The sequence below is a fragment of the Hemibagrus wyckioides genome, linkage group LG15, assembly GCF_019097595.1.
Source record: "Hemibagrus wyckioides isolate EC202008001 linkage group LG15, SWU_Hwy_1.0, whole genome shotgun sequence".
NCBI lineage: Eukaryota > Metazoa > Chordata > Actinopteri > Siluriformes > Bagridae > Hemibagrus > Hemibagrus wyckioides.
In genome coordinates, this window is record NC_080724.1 from 8,049,254 (window position 1) to 8,072,748 (window position 23,495).

Genomic DNA, 23,495 nt, shown 5'->3' on the forward strand with positions numbered 1-23,495 from the left:
AAAGCAGGTGTCAGTGCTGAGTGTGACTTATCTCTCAGTTTCTAATAAATGTAGAGACTTATTAAACTCAGGCTGAAGCTCTAGTTATTGGTTCAGTGTGTGTGGGTGTGTGCAGGTTGGTGGATAGTGAGGGTGTTGATAAGACATGGTCTTGAACAGCTCAGCTCAAGTGGTGGGAGGAGTGGCAACATCATGTCACTGTGCAGTCCCTCACAGTCATTGTTATCAGACCTTCAGTACACATCATGGCTCGAGGAGAAAGGCACTAAATGGCAGCTATAGCTGGTTACTAAAGATGGACTGGGATATCCAGCAAGCGCTAGTGCCTATACTAGATACAGTCATTATTGTGATTGGACTGCTGGGACACTCGTTGGTAATCTTCATCTTGGTAAGCAGAAGGCGGAAGACAGCGTCACGGTCTTTTCAGGGGACTGATAGACTACTCTTGGTCTTGAGCACCTCAGACATGTTGTTGCTACTCTCTTTGCCTTTCCACACAGCTGCAATCGCTCTGGGCAACTGGCCTTTTGGATGCGTCTTATGCAAAGCTGTCAGCTTCCTAGGAGTGGCAGGTAACACTGTTAGTGCGTTCACCCTAGCTGCACTAGCAGTAACACGCTATCTGACAGTGGTACACCCAACCTGGGCATACCGCTCCAGGATGAAGCGCTGGCTTCAAGTAACAGCAGTTCTGCTTTGGGCACCGGCTATGGCGTTGGCTGCTCCACAATTTGCCTTCCGCAATGTAGGCACATACGCTGCAACACACTGCTTTGCTTTCCTCAATGACATTAGCCAAGTGGTCTACAGCACTGCCCTCTTCTTGTTCAGCTTTGTCCTGCCTCTACTGGTCATCATTCTCATGTATGCCAAACTCTACAGTTTCCTGCGTAGGACTAGCATGCAGGGGCAAGCTCTGCAGTTGCAGCGCTACCAGAAGCAGGTGACCCAAACCACAGCCTTGCTTGTTGTTGTGTTCACAGTCTGCTGGCTACCTGCCTATATAGTCATGTTCTGCAGAATTGGTAAGAGTGTCAACAGCACAAACAGGCTTCGTTCTCTAGCACTGGTGGCACGGTTAATGGCCACATCATCATCCATGATCAACCCACTGCTGTACGCTTTCGTATCACGGAAGTTCCGCCGGGAGCTGGTGGGAAAGGTGCGCTGTTGGGACAGTATGGTAGTGCGCTGTCTTGTGTGTTGTCCAGAGAGAAGCAGGGATATTGTACAGCCCTTTAACCCAGCAGACCTGGAAACCCCGCCTCCATAATTGAAGCAAAAGACACTGTTATTGAAACGTTGATCTGTTGTTAATATGTAAACAATCTTGTGGATTTTTTGAACCAGCAGCCAAGTGAGGATGTCGAGCAGGGGACTACAACTTCAGCTTTTATAACAAGCCATAAAAGATGCGAGACCACATCGGTTTCATTATATTTATCCATCAGTGAGTCATGTTTTTAATGTGTTCATATCCGTGACGACCTTGTTTATTCATTTATACTGAGACTTCAAACTAATATGGCATTTATGTGTTTGCTTCCTGACATATAAATAGCTGCTTTGCTCTGTTTATAAAACTATGGAAACCTCATTGCCCACAAGCATCTACCAGCAATGTTTACAGTCCAATTAAAAATATGGCTCTGTGCATTTAGTATTGCATATTCTGTACTGACTGGCAACCAAGTGAAGATTAATGTGAAGATGTGATGAGCAATACCAAGTATGATTCTTCCAGATGAAAATAAAAAATATTATTTGAACTACACTTGGAACTGTGAATTTAGCTAAGAATCAAGCAAGCACTTTGTATTCAGGTGTAACATTAAGCAGTAGTTCCATCTCATCATCAGTCCACACTTTTCATTTAACCTTTTCTGCTTTTACCTTCTCTATTGCTCCATACACAGTTCTAAAATGTTATTTCTGACATAACAGATCATGATATGCTCACATGTGGATGCGTCCTAACTAAACTACGGTTAAAACACATGCGCTTACTTTCAACAATGGTCTTGCGTGCTGAACCATCATCGTTGATCTGCTGAATGTTGCCAAAGTGGATATCACTAAAGAATATGCGATTTGCTCCTTTGCCGCCTCCACCCCGGTGGTCAAAGGTGAGAGCGATGACATTCCTCATGTGATCTGGGTCCTCGAAAGGCTTGATGGGTGCGTTGAGGTTGGTTTCGTCTGACAGGTGAATGCTCTTCAGGATAGTGCGCTCAGAGTAAAGCAGGTAGCCGTCATAGTCGCGGCAGGAGCGTCCGTCTTCGGCTAGCATGCCATGGGCACAGGCGCAGGTGCGTGCCCCGTTGCCACGGAATAGACATAGTTGCTCACAGCCACCATTTTTGTCCTTACAGATGTTAGTGCCTGTGATCCGGAGCAAGTCATTAAAGAAAGAGCAAACATATTAAGGCCTTAAAGGGAACTATAAATATTTCATTTCAAACAAAAAAATGCATCCAGTTTCTGATTAACTGTCTTCTGAAGTACATTTTACACATTCCTACAGGGGTCCTACCTTGCTGTCTGGCTCGGTTGAAGACTTTAATATCCTTGAGCTGCACACCGATGCCTTTTCTTAGATACACCATATCAGTGGCATTGTTCTTATTTCCTCTCTTAATGGAGCCATTAGCATGTGTTCTGGATTATACAGAAGGCAGATTGTTAATTTAAGTCCTCATAACTTTTGAGCTGTTCTAATATTTTCCGGCGGCACGGACAGCAACAACATTATTTCACCTGTCACTCCAGTAGATGTAGTTCTCAAACACAGAAACAGCAAACATATCCATATTATGAACTGCCAGAACCAGCTCTCGGTTCCCGCCTGTCTCCAGATTTATACGCTCAATTTTGTCTGTACGAGCGTCACACCAGTAGAGCAGGCCTTCCTAAAAATTGGGTGGACAGACAACAAAATTAACTTGAGCGAAATTTCTTTAATATTAATGTATAAATAGCATTTAGCGACAGAAGTTTTTATTTTTTTTAATTTTTAAATAATTTAAAAAAAATACATTTTGTATGCACCCAAAGATGATTTTAAAAAAATGGCCTAGGATAATAATGATAACGAATTATAAATTAAGTGTTGAAAAATATGAATGAAATCCTAATACATCCTACCAGTCAAATGCTTGGGCACACTAAAATGAACATGATTTTTAAATTTCTTAGATATTTTGTTAAAAAAAATTCATGACTGAAATCAAAAACAATTGTAAATAGCGATTGCACGTTTACATTTATTTCTGAATTTCTTCGCTGCGTATGCATACGTGCATTTTTGACTTCTTCCTAAACACATAGCTTTTATTTAAAATGAAATTATTTTCCCAAAAACATGTCTCCTGGAAGAAGGTCCTTCAAGAAAAAAATAAAAATGAGTGTCGGAAATTGCTTGAATTGTTAGTCATGGCTTAATTCAGCATATATTTTTTTCACATTGTTATTATTCCAAATCAACAGAAAACCGTATGCATGGGGGTAAATAAAACTTGATAGCATAACCAGAATCCAAGCAACAGCTTGCAAGTGAAGGTATACTTTAACAGAAAAAGGAAGGACTTTGAGATATGATATGTTGCCGGTTGTGTCAGTTAACTGTGCCGCAATAAAAACCATGTTGTCCATGTACAAACCTCATAATCAATGGAGATGCCATTGGGCCAGCTGATACTGACATTGACCAGCACTACTCTTTCTGATCCGTCTAGTCGAGACCTCTCGATGCGTGGGTACTGACCCCACTCGGTCCAGAAGAGATACCTTAGGTACAAGAAAGGGATTCACCATCACGTGTAACACTGATAAGACAACATCCAATAGAGCGCTTTTATCGCTAGGCAGTGTACCGACACTAATCATTATTGCAGTGTAAACATTTCCACAGTAATAATGCTCCATTGCCGAATACAAACACCGGTATATGGATTGCAGAATTCTCGGCACACTCGGACACGGACACACACACACACTCACCCTTTCTCTGGATGGACGGCGATGGCTCGGGGTTTGTCCAGACCGTGAGAGATGACTACGTAACGGAAGGAGCCATTGAGTCTGGCCACCTCGATCATGTCGAATCCTTGGTCTGTCCAGTAGATGTTTCCTACACAGCGTAATAACGCACCATCAAGCAAAGCAATCAATCACAGACAGCTCCATATGTCAAGCTTTAGTGTTGCTACAATTTCAGAAAAGAGTATATAGCACTGTCCAAAAAAACAGACAGGGCTGCAAACAATAAAGAGAAGCAATGTGTAGTAAAAATAAATAATGTGAAGTCTTGTATATCAATTGGCTTTAATGCTAAGCTTTTATAACTGGTGGGAGAAAAGAAGATTCATTTTTGGCATATTTCTGATACCCTTGAAAAGCCTGATCATGTGTGATAACTTAAAGTACTCTAGTGCTATGATGCAGAGCTCCTGTGATGTGATGAAGTTTGTGTAAGTCTGAACTGGGACAATGAGTGGATATACAAGTTTGCAGTGGAAAAAAAAAAATTGTGTAAACTTTAAGTGTTTGAGACGTTGTCCTAACCTGCAATCCAGTCAACAGCAATGCCCTCCACACGTCCAATGCCGTTAGTAACCACGTCTTCTCTCCACGTCTGGTCTCTTTTGGCTCGGCTGATGGTGCTAAGACCCATGTCCACCCAGTAGATGGTGTCGTTTTCTACACACACACACACATACATACACACACACACACACACACACACACACACACACACAATACACAGCATCAAAAGAACAGGTCTCTCAAGCTATTCAAAACAACACGCTGGAAAGACTTAACATGCTTGACATTCTGAACCGCATCTGCTAAATTAACTGCAGTCTTGATTCAGGATATAGACAGGTCTGGGAAAAGTTTTAGAATTGAGCTGTAAATGAGATGTTTGCACTCACCAGCATGAAAGTCGATGCCCACTGCCAGAGACGTTCCCGACACTGGCACAAGAGCGTCAGATTTGTCGAGCGGGTCCAGAGGAATTCCGCGGATGCCCTCGTGCACCGAGTACAGCAAGAAAGAGCCCATACCTACCCGCACACACAGCAACACAGGAGTCACGTCACTGAGGACACGCATGCACAAAAGTAGGGGCTTCCTGAGCAGAAAAATGTTTCTTTTTCCATGTAGCTTAATAAAAAGTCTAATTCTAGTAGTTTACTCTGAAAAATGATTCCTTCCTCAAAATAAAAAAAGGCATATAAAGATTCCACTCTGACTGAAACATCAGCAGTGTCTGATCACAAACTGAGACAATCAGGCTTATGTTTACTGTGCTACAACATGCAACATACAAGAAATCGTGAAGAATTCATGCTTAGCCACCAAGATTTCACATACTATCAGGTTTTGGTTGTTTTTAATCTGCCCACTGATTGTGGACAATGTTTTGGTGTTAAATAACACGGTACAGTACATCACATAAATTACATAACAGATCATCAGCCTGTATGGTGTCAGACAGTGAGAGGCGCGTACCTTCACAGGACTGCTGGCCGCTCTTCAGGTTATAGCCTGCCGTGCACATACAGGCTCTGCTGGTGGGTGAGGTGGGCAAGCAGAGCTGAGAACAGTCTCCATTGTTCTTTGTGCACAAGTTTGTACCTTCAACACAAAATAATAGTGGTTATAAATTTAGTACAGCCAGTTAGGGTCATAGCTGGAGTTAATGTGTGTGAGTGTGACCAGCTGCATTTTAAGTTCAAATCCAAAACTTACATTTACATTTAGGGTATTTGGCAGATGCCCTAATACAAAGCGACGTACATTTATCCCTTTTTTTAATACAGCTGAGCAATTAAGGGTTAAGGGCCCAACAGAAGCGGCTTTGCGGACTTGAATTCCAGTTTGCAAACTTACAATCACCAACACCTTAACCACCGAGCTACCACTTCCCATTGGCATCACTGGATATGAAGGCTTGCCAGAAAGTCATTGTTGAAATATCTCAACAATCCCCTCAGTTCTACAGTCGGATTGGATCCTGCTTGGAAATGACGTAGCTCATCATTTACTAGTATTTACTAGCAAACTGTCAACTTGCTACATTTCTAGATGTTTCCTCCAACTGGAGCTCTTGAAACTAGATACATTTCAAGAGCTCCAGCTGGAGGAAAAGGGTGGAAATTTGGATAAAACTTTGTCGGATGTGAGATCAGAGAACTATATCCAGACTGTTTCGAGCTGAGATACAGAATACAGCAACTCAAACTGATCACTCTTTACAAACGTGGTAAGCAGAAAAGCATTTCAGAATGCACATCAAACTTTATAATCAATATATAAACTTTATAATCAAACAATAATTAATCACCTTTCTGTTGGACTGTCTCATTGTAGATCTTCATGTGCATCACTGGAGATGTGCCATTCCTAAGAACCTGCCAGTTGCCTCCATCCTTCTTGTCACAGGTGCCTACTTGGTCTGTGCCCTGATTCGCCCACCACAGCTTGTCCCCTGAAAAGCCAGATAACATACAGTTGGTTTTCCAAGCACCAGAAAAACTCTAAAAGAATAAAGTTGCTAGTAAACAAACTAAAGAAGTAGTCACCCATAACGGCGAGAGCAGTGGCTCTGGTGAGTTTCCCCTTTACACTGTCAATGATCTCCAGGCCTGTGCCGTCCAGATTGCAGCGATTTATTGTGCTGTTGCCTGAGCTGATCCAGTACAACTTCCCATCATCAAAGTCGATAGACAGCCCTGTTAAACAGCAGTGAAGGGCAGGGATTAGCTGCGTCCACCTCCAAAGAGGATTATGCAGTAAAGACTAGCTGACTATTTAGAGAAAAATACTGGTGTGTTTAGATTGCAGCTCTGGGAGGTGCAACCATTAGAAAATAACCGGACTTCCTTCATTAGACCTTATTTTTTAGGTACTAATCACTGCATACCAGAAACACCCCCACAAGACCTGCAGTTTTGGAGATCCCCTGACCCAGTTTTCTAGACAACACAATTTGACTTCATTTCAAAATCACTTAGATCTTTACTCTTGCTTCCAACACTTCTGAGAACTGATTTTTCACTTGCTGGGTAATATATCCCGCCCTTTGACAGATGCCGTTATACACTTCAGTGTTATTTCAATGGTTTTATTGGTAAGGCTGATCTGTGTACAATATCCTCCAGGAAGAATGCCTGACCAAATCACACAATTAAAATGACACACATTTGAATCATGTCACGTGCAGCGGTCACCATGCACACCTGTGCTGGAAAAAAATAATAATGTAGAATTTTAAAAAACGCTTCTGACCTATCAGATTCGAGAGTTCAGCAGTACTGTGGTATAAAACAACGTATTAAAGATTTTACTTCATATTTTAGGATAAAGCAGCGTAGAGTGTAGATATAGGTTACTCACCCACAGGGCCTTTCTGACCGGTGAAGAGTAACGAGCGGTTGCTGCCGTCTGTGTTGGCCATGCTGACATTGTCTCCATCTGTCCAGTAGAGCTTTCTGGAGAACAGAAAGTTGCAAAATTAAGCAGCTAAGCATCATGCAAGCTGAAGTGCAAAAGCTCATTAGTGTGCATTCATCATTTAACAGAGTTTTCCAGAATCTCAGTGGTGTTTCATTTTCTGTAAAGTGACTCAAGCGCTTGAAAATAAAATGAATCTTCCACAGTTCATGAAAAAAATCTTAAGAGACCTTAAAGGAAAACATGCATACACACTCTTACTGTAACACAACCACTTTTGAACAATTTAAAAAAAAGTTTTTATTTTGATCCATGATGTCCCTACTATTTTTTAAGATATATATAACTGCCGCTTGCAATGGAAAAACATATGCTTCACGTACTAGAACTGGCACTGTGTACAAAGCTGAGGTTCTGAAAACTGTCTCTCGAAGTCCCACTGTGATCAACGTAATTTGCAAACTGTAAACCTAAATGCCGCGACCACCCTCGGAAAACCCAAACAAAAAACGTCCGTGGCAAAACTCTCCCTCCTTTGCTTTGCAACTTCAAAGATCCAGACTCTCTTTCTTCACAAACAAACAGCTTCATCCCATCCCTTCATCCTTTCCTTCAAAGGTTCCAACGTCATTTCAGCCACTTGTTTTCTTTGCAAACAGACAAAGCATACGGCTCAGGCATCTGCTCCTTTTAAATGCTGTTTTCAAACAATGCCAGTACCAACAAAACCGAGCAGAGGGCATGGTAAATGAGGACGTTACTCTGTCACGTCATGGTATTTAGGTATTTTTTTTTTTCCACATTATAAAGTACAGAAATATTCATGGGGGTGCACAAATGTACTACCCTGAGTGTCTGGGGCAAGCAGATGACATATCCGGGGTCAGTCGGGATGGTCGCTAGTGAGATTTTTTAATCTGTAGCACATACCGAGTGGTAAAAATATTACTAGGTCATTTAAAGTGTCTCTCTACTGTGATTCCTGAATCGGTCTAAAAACTACTACTAGCACATCACCTTTGCTCAGACACTTCGAGTGAAAAAAGATTTACGTGTAACGATAGAGCTCGTAGCCTTTTTAGTCAGACACACAATGCTTCGTCAGCAGAGACCTTATCAGAGAAGAATAAACACCATCGCTGGATAAAGTTGTCGCCTCTCACCATGATTGTATTTTGTACTGTCAATATTAATGCGCATCACCTTTGAATCCTATGTCACATACACAATTATAGTTCTCAACATAAAAATATAAAACTGAATAAAAATAGAATTACAAAAAGAAATGCACAGGTAGGAAATTGGTAGAAAATTTAAATAAAAAACACTAACGTAATGTAATAAAATCACTGAAATTCTATTCTTAGTATATATATTTTTTTTATCTTATTGATTCTATTTTTAGGTCATGGGCAGTCGATAATCCTTTATCATACAGTGCATGTTTGTGTATGTGAGAAAATTAATATATATAATTTAATAAATATAATTTGGATTAATCTATAAATCGGTGGCAAAATAACATGACTAATAAGAAGAAAGTGCAGATGTGTTCAATTTTCGTTCAAGCTACGCTGTACAAAAACCAGCTGAGGTACTGTGTGTGTGTTCTGCAGACCAGAAAAAAGTCCAGGATTTTTAGAGAAGTGTCCTGGTCGAACTTTTTATTGAAATTATCCAAACTACACAACATGGAGCATACACTTGGGGCCAGTTTTTGATTTGTCCATCACTGATTTGGCTACGCAAATAAATATTTAAAAAAATATATATCTAAATTGTAAAGGCTTATCTTTAAGCTTTAAGTAAAAGCAGAATAATTATTTTTATTTATTTTTTTAAAATACATCTGGATGTAAACATTTAAGCAATATTCTTTGCTATTTATTGGCATCTCACTATTTATGTTGGCTTGAAAAAGCCAACATACTGTTTTCCTATTTAAGCTTATTATTATTATTATTATTATTACTACTATTATTATTATTCTTAGACAATTAATTATTGACTTTAATGCGGCCTAAACCGTAAGAGCGACATGCACCAAACTCGGCACGTTTGTTGGGCCTGGTCTGAAGTTTGTTGCTATTACTTTTATAAGGAATCGGAATTCCCGGTACGGAAGCCCAAAATGGCCTTTTTCCTGATAGAATTCCATTCAAAACTTTGTAGATTTATAACTCGGTGGTCTTTTTCGAGATATCAACACCAAACTTGTCCAGCTCCTTCAGAATCTTGGGCGGGATGAAGGCGTAAATTTTGGATCCGATCAGAATTTCAGAATTCCCAAAATCACAAAACAACCCCAAACATACATGTGACATATCAAAACACTCAGCACAATGAGGGGAACCTCACAACGTGTGTTGGGTGACGTCACGTGCGTGCCACGCCCCCAAAATAAGCAGAATTTCAATATTGCTCCAACATACACGTGACATATCAAAACACTCAGCACAATGAGCGAAACTTCGTGACGCGTGTCAGGTGACGTCACGTGCGCGCCATGCCCCCAAAATAAGAGGAATTGCAAAATTGCTCCAACATACACGTAACATATCAAAACACTCAGCACAATGAGGGGAACTTTGTGACGTGTGTCCAAGTGACGTCAAGTGCGGGCCACGCCCCAAATTTAGCAAAATTGCAAAACTACCCCAACATAAGCATGTCACATATCAAAACACTCAGCACAACGAGGAGAAATTTGTGACGTGTGTCAGGTCACGCTGCGTGACGTCACGTGCGCACCACACCCCCAAAATAAGCAGAAATTCAAAATTACACCAACATACACGTGACATATAAAAACGCTCAGCACACTGAGGGGAACTTCGTGACATATGTTCTGGTGACATATCCACCCGCCTCCAAAAGTATTGGCACCCTATCGATCCACTTGCCTCCAGAAGAATCGGGATTCTATCTGTCTGCTCTCCAACAAATATATTGCCATCCAATCTCTCCACCCATCTCTAAAAAGCATCAGACATTACGACTACTTGCTTCGTCAAGCCAACATCAAAGTTTGTCGTGACAAACTTTACAAATCTAGTTCATACTTACTCTTATTCGTCTGGTGGACAAATGAATCACTAGGTGTTGGAAGAATTAAATAAAAATTCATACAGAGACAAAACCAAATATCTAAACACTACCAACAATCTTTATTAATCATTTTTCTGTGACTCAACTAGCTATAGAAAGAAAATAAAATGTAGAAAGTCAGTCATAGGGTCAAAACTTGTGATCTTTGTACCAGTTATAGCTATGGATTTAAAATTTCGATTAAATTTATTATGCTTATATATTAGAGAGTGAAAGAAAAAAAGCTAGCACTGACCCAAGCATGGGATGCACCACCAGGCAGTGTGGTTTGTCCAGTCCGTGGATGACCGAGTTCTTAAAGGAGCCATCCAGACGGGCCACGTTGATCTGCTTCTTGCTTGTATCATAGCTGGTCCAGAACAGGTTCCTAGACACCCAGTCTACAGCCAAGCCTTGAGCATTAGGTATATCTAAAACAGCAAAACAGCAACAATGACTTCAGTTCCACGTGGTTCAAAGAGTGAGCGAAGGTCATGATTTAAAAAAAAAAAAAAAAAAAAAAGCAGAAATGATCAGAGGCTGGATTCATACCGGCTGACACCACAGTCTCCACCCCTGTCCCGTTAATGAAGGCTCGTTTGATCATCTGCGTGCGAACGTCGGACCAGTAGATGCGCTGCTCCTGGGCATCATAATCCACTGCTGTTACGTTATCAATCACAGGCACGGTGAAGGAGATGATGTAGTTGTAATATGGATTCTCGATGTCCACTCCTCTAATCTCAATCTGACGTGCGTAGAGTAAAAACTGGCGAGACTCTGAGCACGAGGAAATAAGAGGAGAGAGAAGTTTTATGAAAGCCAACAACACATCCTTCACTTCTGAGTTAAAAGAAAGAAAGAAAGAAAGAAAGAAAGAAAGAAAGAAAGAAAGAAAGAAAGAAAGAAAGAAAGAAAGAAAGAAAGAAAGAAAGAAAGAAAGAAAGAAAGAAAGAAAGAAAGAAAGAAAGAAAGAAAGAAAGAAAGAAAGAAAGAAAGAAAGAAAGAAAGAGAGATGGATGGATGGATGGATGGATAACTTCTGATCACAAAAACCTTCCATTTTAACAGGGGTGTGTAGACTTTTTATAGCCACTGTAGACAGACAAGACAGGCAGCCAGATAGATAACCAGAAAGAAAGAGACAAAGAAAGCATGTCCGAGAGAGTGATCAAGTCTGGAGACACACCCAAGGGAGAAATGGAGACAAACAGACAGGCGAACAGACTGAAATCTAAATATAGTAGTGTAAATATATCCAGGGTGTACAGCTTAATTTCAGTGTTAATAACAGAAGATGTGATAGTGTGAGTGTGTGTATTTCGGTCAGGTTTCTCCTCACACAGGCACACTGCAGGTCACTCTGTAACACACTCAGTACTGATGTGAGATCAGCGCAGTACGCAGCGCAGGTCACCTGCAGAATACTAAACAGTCTTCCTGATTCAGTGTAGCAGGACACCGCTGCCACACTGCGGAATATTAAACAGCGACCTGGACTCAGTGCAGCACAGAGAACAGGCCATGCTGCGGAATACAAAACCACTGATCCCGACAAGAAAAACACTGAGTGACAACGCTTCTGAAACATCAGCAAAATTAGCTATTTAATTCATGATCTGTGCTTACCTCGTGTGTGTATGTGTCTGTGTGTGTGAGTGGTGGTAAATAGGACAAGCAACTCCCACAACACAAAGATAACTCCTCACAGCTAGCATAAATGCTGACATGTGCGTTTGTCTCTATGCAGAGATTGTTAAATGTCAGTAAGAGGACTTCAGTGATGCCTTACCGTAGCAGGTGTGTTTGTCTGCCTGCAGCTTCATGAGGTGGGGGCAGGCACAGGAGAACGTTTGGTTGTAGTTGATGAGGCAAAGGTGAGAGCAAGGGCCCTTTCCGCCGTTAGCAGCACAGGGGTTTGGAGCTGGAATGGGAAAGCACAATGAGAAGGTCAGAAAGAAATCGGAAAATATGTCCTTTATCGTAAATAATTATTAATCAGAAATATTGTTACTGTTGTGATTGTTACCAGTACTGGTCATTGCCATTACTATTATTTCCTTTACTGTTATTTCCATGTATTAAAGGCCACTAAGATGGCCACTACTGTCATTACCGTTATTGCTGTTACCACTACTGCTGACAGAGCCAACAATCTTACTGTCATTAATGCCTTACAATTACTGCTGTTAATGTCATTAGTGTAATTATCTTTAAGTCTCCTTTATGTCTTAGTGTCCTCTTGGTTACTTCCACTACTGCCCCTGGTGCCATTGATAGTTATATTAATGTTAAATGTCATGATGGTTACTGTTTTTGCAGGTGCTTATTGCATTTACTGCTACGGTCATGACTTTATGTCATTAACGTAATTATCATTAGTCTTAACTCCGACTGTCATGATGGACACTGTCATTATTGTAACTGTGGAAGCCATTATTGTTTTTACTACTATGGTCATGATGGACACCAGCTTTAATGTAACTGCCAATACTATTGTCTTTACTTCTACTGTAATGACAGACACCATCATTAATGCAACTGTCATTGCCATTAAAGTCTTAACTGCTACCATCATGATGGACATGGTCATTAACGTAACTGTCATTACTGTTTATCGTCTTAACTCCTACTGTCGTGATGGACACGGTCAGTAATGTGACTGTCATTACCGTTATGGTTTTTACCACAACTGTGATGATCAATACTGTGATTACTATTATACTCTTTACCACTGCTGTCATGATCAAAACTGATGTTAATGTTACTGACATTGCCATTACTGCCTTTACCACTATTCTCATTAGCGTAAATGTCATTACCATTACTGTCTTTACTGCTACAGTCATGATGAAAATTGTCAGTTATGTAACTGATATTATTATTATTGCCTTTACCGCTAATCCCATCACTGGTATGATCATTATTGTTACTGTCCTTCCAATTATTGCCTTAACTGCTACTGCCATGATCAGTGCTGTCATTAACATTACAGTCATTAAAGTTACTGCAGCCACCGTCATAGCTGTTACTGTTAGCATTGTTGCCACTGTTGCTGCTTTTATTATTAGCTAGTGAGCAACTACGAGTACACATGTCAAGAACTTCAACATGATGACCCTTTGGCATAGTACATGTCTGACATGGTTCCCTTATTATTTTTCAAAGCTATTTTGGGAATATTGTAAACTGTGAGTGCAACCTCTAAAATCTTCACACAATCTGAAGGTAACTGTTATGGCATTACTTTTTTTCAAAAGTGTAACAATCAAGAATGGAAGTATGTGATTTGATCCTTATCGATCTCCACTGATTTTATGGTTCAAGTGATGGCATGTACTGGGAAAAAATGAGGGAAAGAAAGAAAAAGAGAGAGAGAGAAAGAGACGGACAGACAGACAGACAGAAAGAAAGACAGAAAGACAGAAAGAAAACACAAGTCACTGACTAAAGCAGAAATCTATCCGGTTTTCTGTGTGATGAGCAGAACAGGCCTGATCAAAAAACACTTGAGAAAAGGTCCAGCAGCAGTGTGAAATGACCTTCTCATTCACTCTACGAGCAGACTGTGAGAAACATACCACAGCTTTGGTTTACACATGCTAGGCTCATGAAGCCATGTAAAGGTCATTCACGCCTCAAGGGAAGTGTATACATGCGTGTACAAATGTCTATACACGTGTGACGGTGCGAGACAGGGTTTGATAGGAATGTTAGACACAGGACACGCATACCTAGATAATGGAGTATGGTTCAGAAAGAGGGGAAGCAGTACATGGATGAGTCAAATGCTTGCCTCTTACTGACAGAACTGAGGATTTAATTCAACGGATTTTTGGACTTGGAAACATTTCTGATGTTACTATTCATTCATTCAGTTTACATAGTGAAACTCCCAAATGTTGAAGAATACTTCAATTTTTTTTTTTTTATTTATTTTTTTTGCAGTACTGACCCTGAGGCTGTCTGGATGGATGGTAGACCTGCAGGTCAAACGGCTGTGTGTTGGTCCTCTGCACCACTGTAACGTTGTGCCCTGTCCACTTGTTGGCTTTAGCCAGTGTGTTAGTGCGCCAGTCTGTCCAGTAAACCTCGCCCCCGTACATGGTGACGGCAAATGGGTGCGACAGGTATTCGTGTCCCCGCAGTACCTCGATCAAACCTGAACCGTCGTAAGCGGCGGAGTAGATGGCATCGGACCTAGAAAAGATTTTAGTGTACATCGTAAGATACTAAAATTTTTCTGAAGAACTACTGAAGTCAGATCTTCTCAATTTAAAATCACTAGAAATTATTCTAAAATATACTATTGATCAAATCACCCGCTGATACATAAATTGGTGCGACTGATGTTAGGTGTATCACATACCGAGCATCAATCCAGAGAATACGGCGCTCCAAGTAGTCAACAGTGAGCCCATTAGGCCAGCCTCCACTTCCTGTTTCTCTGTGAATAGTACGCCGGCCATCGCCGCTCATGGAAGCGGCCTCGATTCGAGGAGAACTTGCGTCCCAGTCTGTCCAGAACAAGATACTGAGAGAAGAAATAAACAGATATGAGATACTATTAATAACAACATAGCAAATATACCAAAACGCTTTAAAATCCAGATGATAAAAAGAAGTTTTTTATTAGTCCAGGAATAACCATCAGCAGAGCTAAATAGATCTCATTACTCTGGCTCATTTCTCAGGTGTGAATGCATTTAGTTGAAAATATTTTCCTTAATGTTTTCTTTTGATATATATTTTTCACTTCATTAGAATGAATGAATGGATTAAAGTTGAAAGGATGCCAGGTTTGTTGCTGAGTAACATATGGAGATATACAGGAAATCAACATACTATTCAGTGTGTGTCTGTGTGTGTGTGTGTCTGTCTCACCCGTCACGTGGGTCAAGGGCGATGGCTCGCGGATGTTCCACTTCTCCGGCGAGCAGTGTTGTGCGCATGGTGCCGTCTAGCTTGGCCACCTCGATCTGGTCCAAGTTGCTCTCCACCCAGTAGATATTTCCAGCAATCCAGTCCACAGCCAGACCCTCTGGAGTGGCCAGACCATACTGGATCACCACCTCAAAACTCGTTAAGGCTGAAAACAGAAAAAAAAACCCATATCAGCACATATTCCATACGATTTTCCACACGATGATGGTGTGACCAAAACGGCTTCGATTTTGTCATCTCACACACAGGACCTACACTGTAATGTAATAACAGTGATAAAAAAATAAATAAAAAAAAATAAAACACCTCAGGACTTGCTGTTATGTGATACTTTTATTAATTAACGAAAGCCATGTTATGTATTTTATACATTTATAGCAATATTTAATGGTGTGGAAGATCTGCAGAACAAGTACGTTCCTGTTCACAGTTGTATTATAGCAGCTATAAACATTAATTCCCTCAGCAGCCTCTCTTTTCTCTCTCGCAGTTAATATTACAAACAAAACAAGAGATTATAAAGCAACAGGAATGTTTAATAGACACTAACACTGGAGATTCCTTCTGAAAGTGTTAAACTTCCTTCCAGAGAGCTTTATTGTATAAAAGAACTGATTTTTCAGATAATTATTCCTTAAATTACACAGAGTGCTTCAAGAGCCTAATACAAGCCGCTGTGTAATGGTTGTTACTACAGAAATGATCAGTTAGATGGAGCATATTAAAATAAACTTGTGATTTTACTCATTTGAAATATTGTGCATAAACTGATCAATACCATTTGACTAATCAGGATGGAGAATTCATATTCACCATGAGAATAATAATCTATTCTAATATAATATAATAAAGGTCTAGGCAAAAAAAAAAAAAACCCCAAAAAACGTTGGCCTTCCAATCTGACAGCCACACACAAAAACCAACATATACTTCTACCATACTTCAAAAACCAACACATACTATTTACCGTGAAACCTCAGCATACGAATTTAATTTGTTCTGGAGGTGAGCTCGTAAGGCGAAAATATATACAGCGAAATGAATTTTCCGATAAGAAATAATATAAATGCAGATTATTTGTTCTAGCCACCCAAAAATATGACTAATATGACCAATACGAAGCGTATGTAAACTGTATGGCTGCTTACAAAGAACTGACCCAAGCCAAGCATTCCATGTGAAGGTTCCTCATAGGAAGTCGTGCCACGAAGCTTGGGCTAAAAATAGAACAGACTACCCATGCCACCACTCTGTCAAAAAAAAAAAAAAAAAAAACGTGCGAAAAATCACGTAGCTTTTGAACACATGCCGAAGCTAACGTTGGTATCGCGTGATGACTTTTTCGAAACAGCTTTCGCTGACTGAAAAAAATAATCGTATAAACTCGCTTCGTTGGCTTTGCTTCACTTTCCACTGACGCAAACAAGTATTGAACGGCTCTTTTGATAGATTTGTTTGTACGTCGAAAATGCTTCTAATAACGATGCAAATTTCTTGCAAAAATTTTAATTCTTAAGGTGAAAATTCTTAAGGCAGGCATCTGTATGCCAATGTTCCACTGTATTTCCTTTGCAGACCATCTTGACACAAGATGAGGATAATAATTTTAGTAAATTCAGTAAAGCCATCAGAAACGAGAACTCCTGCATGTTGGTAAGTTTACAGAGCGCAAATCTACAGTGAAGCTCTGCACCGCTGCTTTATCACTGATCTGGATCTTGGTAACCACTGAGGCGAGTGAGCTTAAAGCATCTTCAGCCTTGCATTCTATAACACATTCCCTTGTCCTGCGCTATCTTTCTCACAGGCTGAGTGGCGTAGTGTGTGTGTGTGTGTGTGTGTGTGTGTAGCATTACACACACACAAGCAATTAGGAGGCCAGGCCAGTGCTCAGCCTGTTTATTGTGGAGCTGGAGACAAGGTGGCCTCTGCACTCGGAAAGTCGAGGAGAAAAGCTCTTTGTTGCTTTCTTTCTCCGCTGGCAGCCATGTTGGCACTGCTTTTTCCACTAGCTGTGAGGTGGATCTGAAATCAGACTTGGACACTTTCGGCTGCAGTAGAGGGTTTGGATTGTGTGTGTGCGCTTGACACTGGCTTATATCTTGTGTAAAGTACTCTAAATGCGGCACAAAGACAAAATCCCAGGATGCTTTGTGGTTACAGTGCAGCAACGATTAAGATATACTGAAATGAAGGACTTGCCCACGCAACAGAACCGCAAAGATGAAGCAAAAAAAAGTAAAAGGAAAACGCTTCATCAAAGACAGTCCTGTTCAGACGCATACAGAGCCTACAGCTAAATGACTAAACCCTATTATCTCAGATTTAATCTTCTCTTCCCCTCGAGCTATTATTCAGGTCTTTAACAGCAACCAGCGACACTAAGTACATGGAATATCGATGACAATGAAACGCAATTTTATTTCAGGCATGAACGTTTGCACCCACGTTAAAAGTGCACCAAGCGGAGTGCGAAAGGTGAGTCTTAAAGGTGCAGTTTGAGTTGCTTCTAGTCCTGAATATAACTATATCATATCATATCATATCAGAAGTGATATCAACTTCAACTTTTAGCAGCTATGGTTGCATAGAACTGCAAAATACCGTACACTAATCTTCACAGAAGTAAATTATTTAAAATGATTAAATATAGCTTACTATTGCTTTTTTTCCCTTTGGTGCTTGGACCCCTAAATGTAACAGCAAACATTTTGAGGTTTTTTTTCTCCATGATATAGATCATATTAAAAAATATATATGTATTTAAACTTCTCATAACAATATATTTCCTTGTATCAGATCTGGCTAGTTGCTTGACTGCTGTTTAGAGTTTTCTGGGCCGGAAATTATCTCCACCCACAATAGAAATCCTGCTGCTGAGCTCCATCTCCTTAAAAGTCAAGCTACAAAATATACAAAGTTATAAGACAGAAAATTGGATCATATATGAGAAGGCTTTAAAAACTACAGACAGCTTCTTTAAGAAAGAAGATCCATGGACGAGATCGAGTTAAGTTCAGATCTGAGAATCTGCAAATTTGACACAAAATATTATCACAACCATATACACACAACGATATTTTCTCACCTCCATTTTCAGACAGTTTGCCTCGATAGATCTTGTCCTCCACTACGTCGGTCCAGTAGAGGGAGCTCTGGTTGAGATGGAAGTCCAGGGCGATGGTGTTCCTCAAGCTGGGCACCAGAACGCTGAACTCGCCCTTGTACAGGTCGATGCGGCGGATCTCGTGCCGGTTGGAGAAAATGATGAAGGGCTTGAAAGGGTCTAGAGGAGGCAGAGAACACCTCGTTACAGCTAGTCATACTCGACTTAAAAGTAAATGCTCTAATACTGAAGCGCTCCAAACTATCACTAAACTATAATCTCATAGCTTCTTCTAACTCCAGCAGCGGCTAAGCTCCCATTCACGGTCACTTCACCGGTGCGGTTTGAGGCAAGGAAACAAAGCGCTAGAAATCGTTTCAAGCAAAATTCACTCCTTTCCCTGATCCATCTCTCTGAGTACGTATCCAAACATTCCACCGAGATGTCTCATAAATGGAAAAAAAAAGAAAAGAAAAGAAAAAGAAAGTCATTGTTCCACGCAAACACTCTTATGTGAACTTTCTGAAAAGAACAGGGCAAGATTACGAAAGAACCAGAAGCCCAGCCAAATGTAATTGTACACGGGCTTTGTTCCAAAACCACAGAGTATCATTTAGGGCTGAGAGATTTGATGATTTATTGTCATTCATGACTTATTTATTGACGATATTATTATTTCACAATCAATTACGTCACTGTCTTGTTGAGGATGATGTACAGCTTGGATGCTCCGACATGCAGCTGACCTCGACCTGTTCTTACTTTTAACTGGTCGTAAGTGAATAAGTAATTAATTGGAATTTAAGTTATTTCGTTATTTAACTCTCTCAATAGAAATCGACTTTTTCAATCAGTATAAACAAGAATTATTTAATCGCAGTAAGACTGTTATAAGATTAGTCAGGACACAGTTGGGTTCCTGTGTATAGAGTATCGTGACTGTGTTCAGCTGCTGGAGAGCAGGGGGATGGGAAAAGGGGAAGGGATGTGAGCCCCCTGCTGGTCAAACACCTCGAAAACACTATATACAACTGTCACAATAAAATTATTTAACATTTGAATCCAATAGTCTATGAAAAACTGTTAATTTTATTTACATATGAGCCAGTAAGCACTACTGCAGAGCGTGACATCACAAATTAACTCAATACTGAATAGGGAGCAACCCCAAAGCAAGAGCAAAAAAAAAGAAGTTGTCTTTCTTCTTCCCCACACTCGTATCCTGCATTGACACTGGCTTATGTATTTAAATATCTGAATTTATAGATTTCTGTAAAGCAGCTTTGCGACAGTGTTCATTGTTAAAGCTGCTGCACAAACAACTGAATGACATGAAGTTCGATGTGAAGAATTCAGAGCACTTCCATTCACTAGCATATAAACATAAGCACATAGAATATGTCACTCTGTCACTCTCTAGAGTCTAATACTCTAAAACTCACATACACTCACAAATGCTGTGTCTCATACACACACACTAAAACACACACAAAGTCTTATACACTCACACGTTAACACTCAAACACTCTCACTCGTACGCACTCACTCACACAGACGCTAATAACAGTTAAACTCCCTCGTACACACTCACTCTCAAAAAACACTCCCGCACACAAACGCACACAAACACCCACACAAAAACATGCACAGTAACGCTAACACGTACAGAAACGCACACACTCTCTCAAACACACGCACTCACACACACTTTCTCTCTCTCACACACACACTCACCGTTCACCATCATAAACCCACTCACACACACTTTCTCACACTCACACACACTCATGCTCTCTCACACACACTTACTCACTCTCTCACACACAAACACATTCACTCATTCTCTCACACACGCACTCTCTAAACAACTAAAACTCTCTCTCGGTCTCTCTCACACATACACGCTCTCTTTCACGAGTACTCTAAACTCACTCTCTCGCTCACACACACGCTCTCTGTCTTATATTCCAAAACCCTCTTTCTCACCGGTGCTCTTGCAGCTCTCGTTGTCCGGTTCCAGAGCCCAGCCCTCGTAGCAGGCACACTTGACGGTGGCTTTCTCCTGGATGCAGCGCTGGCTACACTTCAGGTGCTTGGCGCAGAAGCTCTGAATCTGGCAGGTCTTGTTATCAGAGCCGAGTTCCATCCCGGTCGGGCAGGAGCACAGGATACCCTCGCCGGGGGCGATGGTGCAGTTATGGCTGCAGCCACCGTTCTCCAATGAGCACAGGTCTGCGGCGGGGGGAGAGAAGGAAATCTAGCAAAAACTAGCAAGATGTGCTGCCCCTTCAGGAAGCAAATATTCCGTACTAAGACATCGGCTGACGTGTTGATCGCATGCTGTGTGTAAGAGAGAAGGTGCTTACCACAGAGTTTCTCATCTGAGCCATCGGGACAGTCATCCTTGCCATCGCACAGCTTTTCGGCAGGAAGGCAGACAGAATCGTTATGGGCGCAAACGTGGTGCGAGAGTTTACACAACAACGCCTCGCAATTATCCTCATCAGAATTATCCTCACAGTCACTGTCTCCATCACACACCCACGCTTTACTGATACACCTCGCTGCAGGGGGAAAGAGAGAGAGGTGGAGAGAGAGAGAGAGAGAGAGAGAGAGAGAGAGAGAGAGATTTCAGGCGAGAAAAAGGAGAGAGTAAAGTGTTGCTTTTCTGAATCAACATGAAATTCTGAGTACATTTAATAGATAAAACATTTTTCTAACACCAGTGTTCATCAATCATTTACTTTTCTCGCCCTTATGTTATAGATATTATTTCATGGTCATTGTGATAAAAAGTTATTTAAAAAAATGACCACCTCATACACGTCCAGGCACAAAAACTTTTACTTACACTAGCTACTTTGCTTAATACAAAGTGTAAATGAAAATGTAAACAACGTCAAGAAACACTAGAAATCGAAGTCATGAGACTAACCCGAGTCCCTGCAGGCGAACTGCGCAGACGGGTTGCAGGTGTGGGTGACGCCCTCGCAGTGCTTCTCGTCAGTGTCGTCTATGCAGTCGTTCTCACCGTCACAGCGCCAGCGCATGGGGATGCACAGGCCGTCCAAACGGCACTGAAACTCGTCCGAGTGGCAGCCTCCAGGGGGACGTGTGGCTGCGGAGTCAAACAAGGAGACGTGTTATAACATCACGTATGGAACTAAAGAAACAGGAAAAGGTTATTAATCAGGGTTAGACAAATACAGTATGTGGAAATACCAGAGATATTATATTATACACTAGGAATCAAGACAACCGCTGCGTTGGCAGACAAGCCTGTGTGTGTGTGGGGATCATCCTGCACATCTGGTCTTGTGCAACAGCCTTTTCTCTCGATCCCATACGCAGGAGAACAGACTGGTTGTGAAATTATAAATAATTTAAATAAGATAACATGAATAAAAATCTGTAACACAACGTGATCAGTTTTAGGGTTAATTGACCCGTGTTTTCTACAATCAACTAGATATCGCTTCACCGAAACAATACCATGTGTTGAGACTCTCAGATTTTCAGTGTAGTCTTTATACAGAGCAAAAACTAGCAAAGAGAAAATCTGGGAATCTATGATATAGACAGCTTCATAATTTTACAGGCAGACTGTTTACACCCCCCCCACCCACCTTTGCTACTACAGAGGGGGCCCGAAAAATGTATACACACTTTAACATGAAAAACATATATGCCTATAAATTGCATTACTAAATTTACATCAGACAGCTTTAGCATTCAGACACTACTGTACGAACGTCATCACAAATTCACGCAACTGTTGGTGGTTCTGTTCCAAACACACGTCACCAAAAATGATCTCGCATCGCTGGAAAGTCAAGCGTGCTTCCGCGTACTTTGGTGCTTTTCTGACGATCACATCGATGATGGTGCGACTAGACATCTTTAGAGGAAACATAATTCTACACAATTATGCTGGAATAATTCAATCGAGTTTTAAAAAAGGGCATTGCTTTTTTAACTTCTGAAGTGTGTATATATATTTTTTGGGCCACTCTGTATACTCCTGGATTTCATATGGAGTATTTTTGTTTTGTGGGATTTGGCATGACCTATAAACTGTTTTCAGCGAATGAGGTCCAAGTTTAAAATGTGACACAGATGACTGAGACGATGACGAATTCAAAACATTTTGTGTGTGTTTAGTCATGGCTTACTTTTGAACTGACACTGAAATTGTTTTTGGTTTGGTTCATTTCAATTTTGAGTCAATTTTGGCTAAACTTCGGAAATTTATCAAGTAAATTTACTCCTTTGAAACCCTCTCTCTGTATATATTTTAAAATAAAATATCCCAAATCCACAAGAGTGAACATCCAATTGTGCCACACAGAATTTGAAACGTAAAAGCCTTACACCTAATATATTGAATATAAGCGAAGGTGCACAGCAATACGGCTTCACGACTTTTATAGAGAGTCTCTGGTCTTCAGGGGTATGTGGTGTAAGTGTTAGTATAAGCAGACTACACAGATTCCTAGCTCTGCTCTTTGAAATGTATATTGGTTTCAGTGCATCATGTAAAGCGCTCAAGAGAACATGGAATAAAGTAAAAAGCTGGCAACATGGCTGACAAGAACAAGAATTTTATCGGAAAAAAATTTTCTCCTCTCCAACGTGAGCTTAAAAAAAAAGCCAAATGCTCAGCATGACTGCTACTTAAAAAAAAAAAATAAGCAGCTTCTTCATTTTTTACCCACTAAAAGTGAGGGCAATCCCTCTGTCTGGGTTTCTATTGGATTTTTACAAGTTTGGCGAAAAAGGCGAAAGCAAATGAAGAAACAAAATGATCTTTCCCATAGTGTGCCCTTTCCCCTTCAGTGAACCTATGACCTATAAGTGAAAAGCCGCTCATATGTTGCATTTAATTTGCGTTTGGTTT

At 40.7% G+C, this 23,495-nt stretch overlaps 2 protein-coding genes across 3 annotated transcripts in view; one reads left to right on the top strand and one right to left on the bottom strand.

Moving 5' to 3' along the window:
• The window catches only part of lrp1ab (low density lipoprotein receptor-related protein 1Ab), a 130,665-nt gene that overhangs the window by 35,171 nt on the left and 71,999 nt on the right, over window positions 1-23,495 (bottom strand). For both annotated transcript variants that reach the window (XM_058410521.1, XM_058410522.1), the window contains exons 21-41: window positions 21,534-21,716; window positions 20,965-21,162; window positions 20,585-20,830; window positions 18,581-18,778; window positions 15,433-15,637; window positions 14,918-15,082; window positions 14,504-14,748; window positions 12,341-12,472; window positions 11,101-11,328; window positions 10,805-10,979; window positions 7,405-7,499; window positions 6,591-6,740; window positions 6,353-6,496; window positions 5,518-5,643; window positions 4,938-5,069; window positions 4,567-4,701; window positions 4,003-4,132; window positions 3,663-3,789; window positions 2,761-2,912; window positions 2,537-2,661; window positions 2,011-2,385 (exon numbers count right to left, since the gene is read on the bottom strand). In XM_058410521.1, coding sequence (XP_058266504.1) covers window positions 2,011-2,385; window positions 2,537-2,661; window positions 2,761-2,912; window positions 3,663-3,789; window positions 4,003-4,132; window positions 4,567-4,701; window positions 4,938-5,069; window positions 5,518-5,643; window positions 6,353-6,496; window positions 6,591-6,740; window positions 7,405-7,499; window positions 10,805-10,979; window positions 11,101-11,328; window positions 12,341-12,472; window positions 14,504-14,748; window positions 14,918-15,082; window positions 15,433-15,637; window positions 18,581-18,778; window positions 20,585-20,830; window positions 20,965-21,162; window positions 21,534-21,716 — 3,666 coding nt within the window. The remainder of the gene's footprint in view (window positions 1-2,010; window positions 2,386-2,536; window positions 2,662-2,760; window positions 2,913-3,662; window positions 3,790-4,002; window positions 4,133-4,566; window positions 4,702-4,937; window positions 5,070-5,517; window positions 5,644-6,352; window positions 6,497-6,590; window positions 6,741-7,404; window positions 7,500-10,804; window positions 10,980-11,100; window positions 11,329-12,340; window positions 12,473-14,503; window positions 14,749-14,917; window positions 15,083-15,432; window positions 15,638-18,580; window positions 18,779-20,584; window positions 20,831-20,964; window positions 21,163-21,533; window positions 21,717-23,495) is intronic.
• Window positions 33-1,851, top strand: LOC131366269 (galanin receptor type 1-like). Its single transcript, XM_058410595.1, has one exon. The coding sequence runs from the start codon at window positions 146-148 to the stop codon at window positions 1,274-1,276; it is 1,131 nt and encodes a 376-aa protein (XP_058266578.1). The 5' UTR covers window positions 33-145; the 3' UTR covers window positions 1,277-1,851.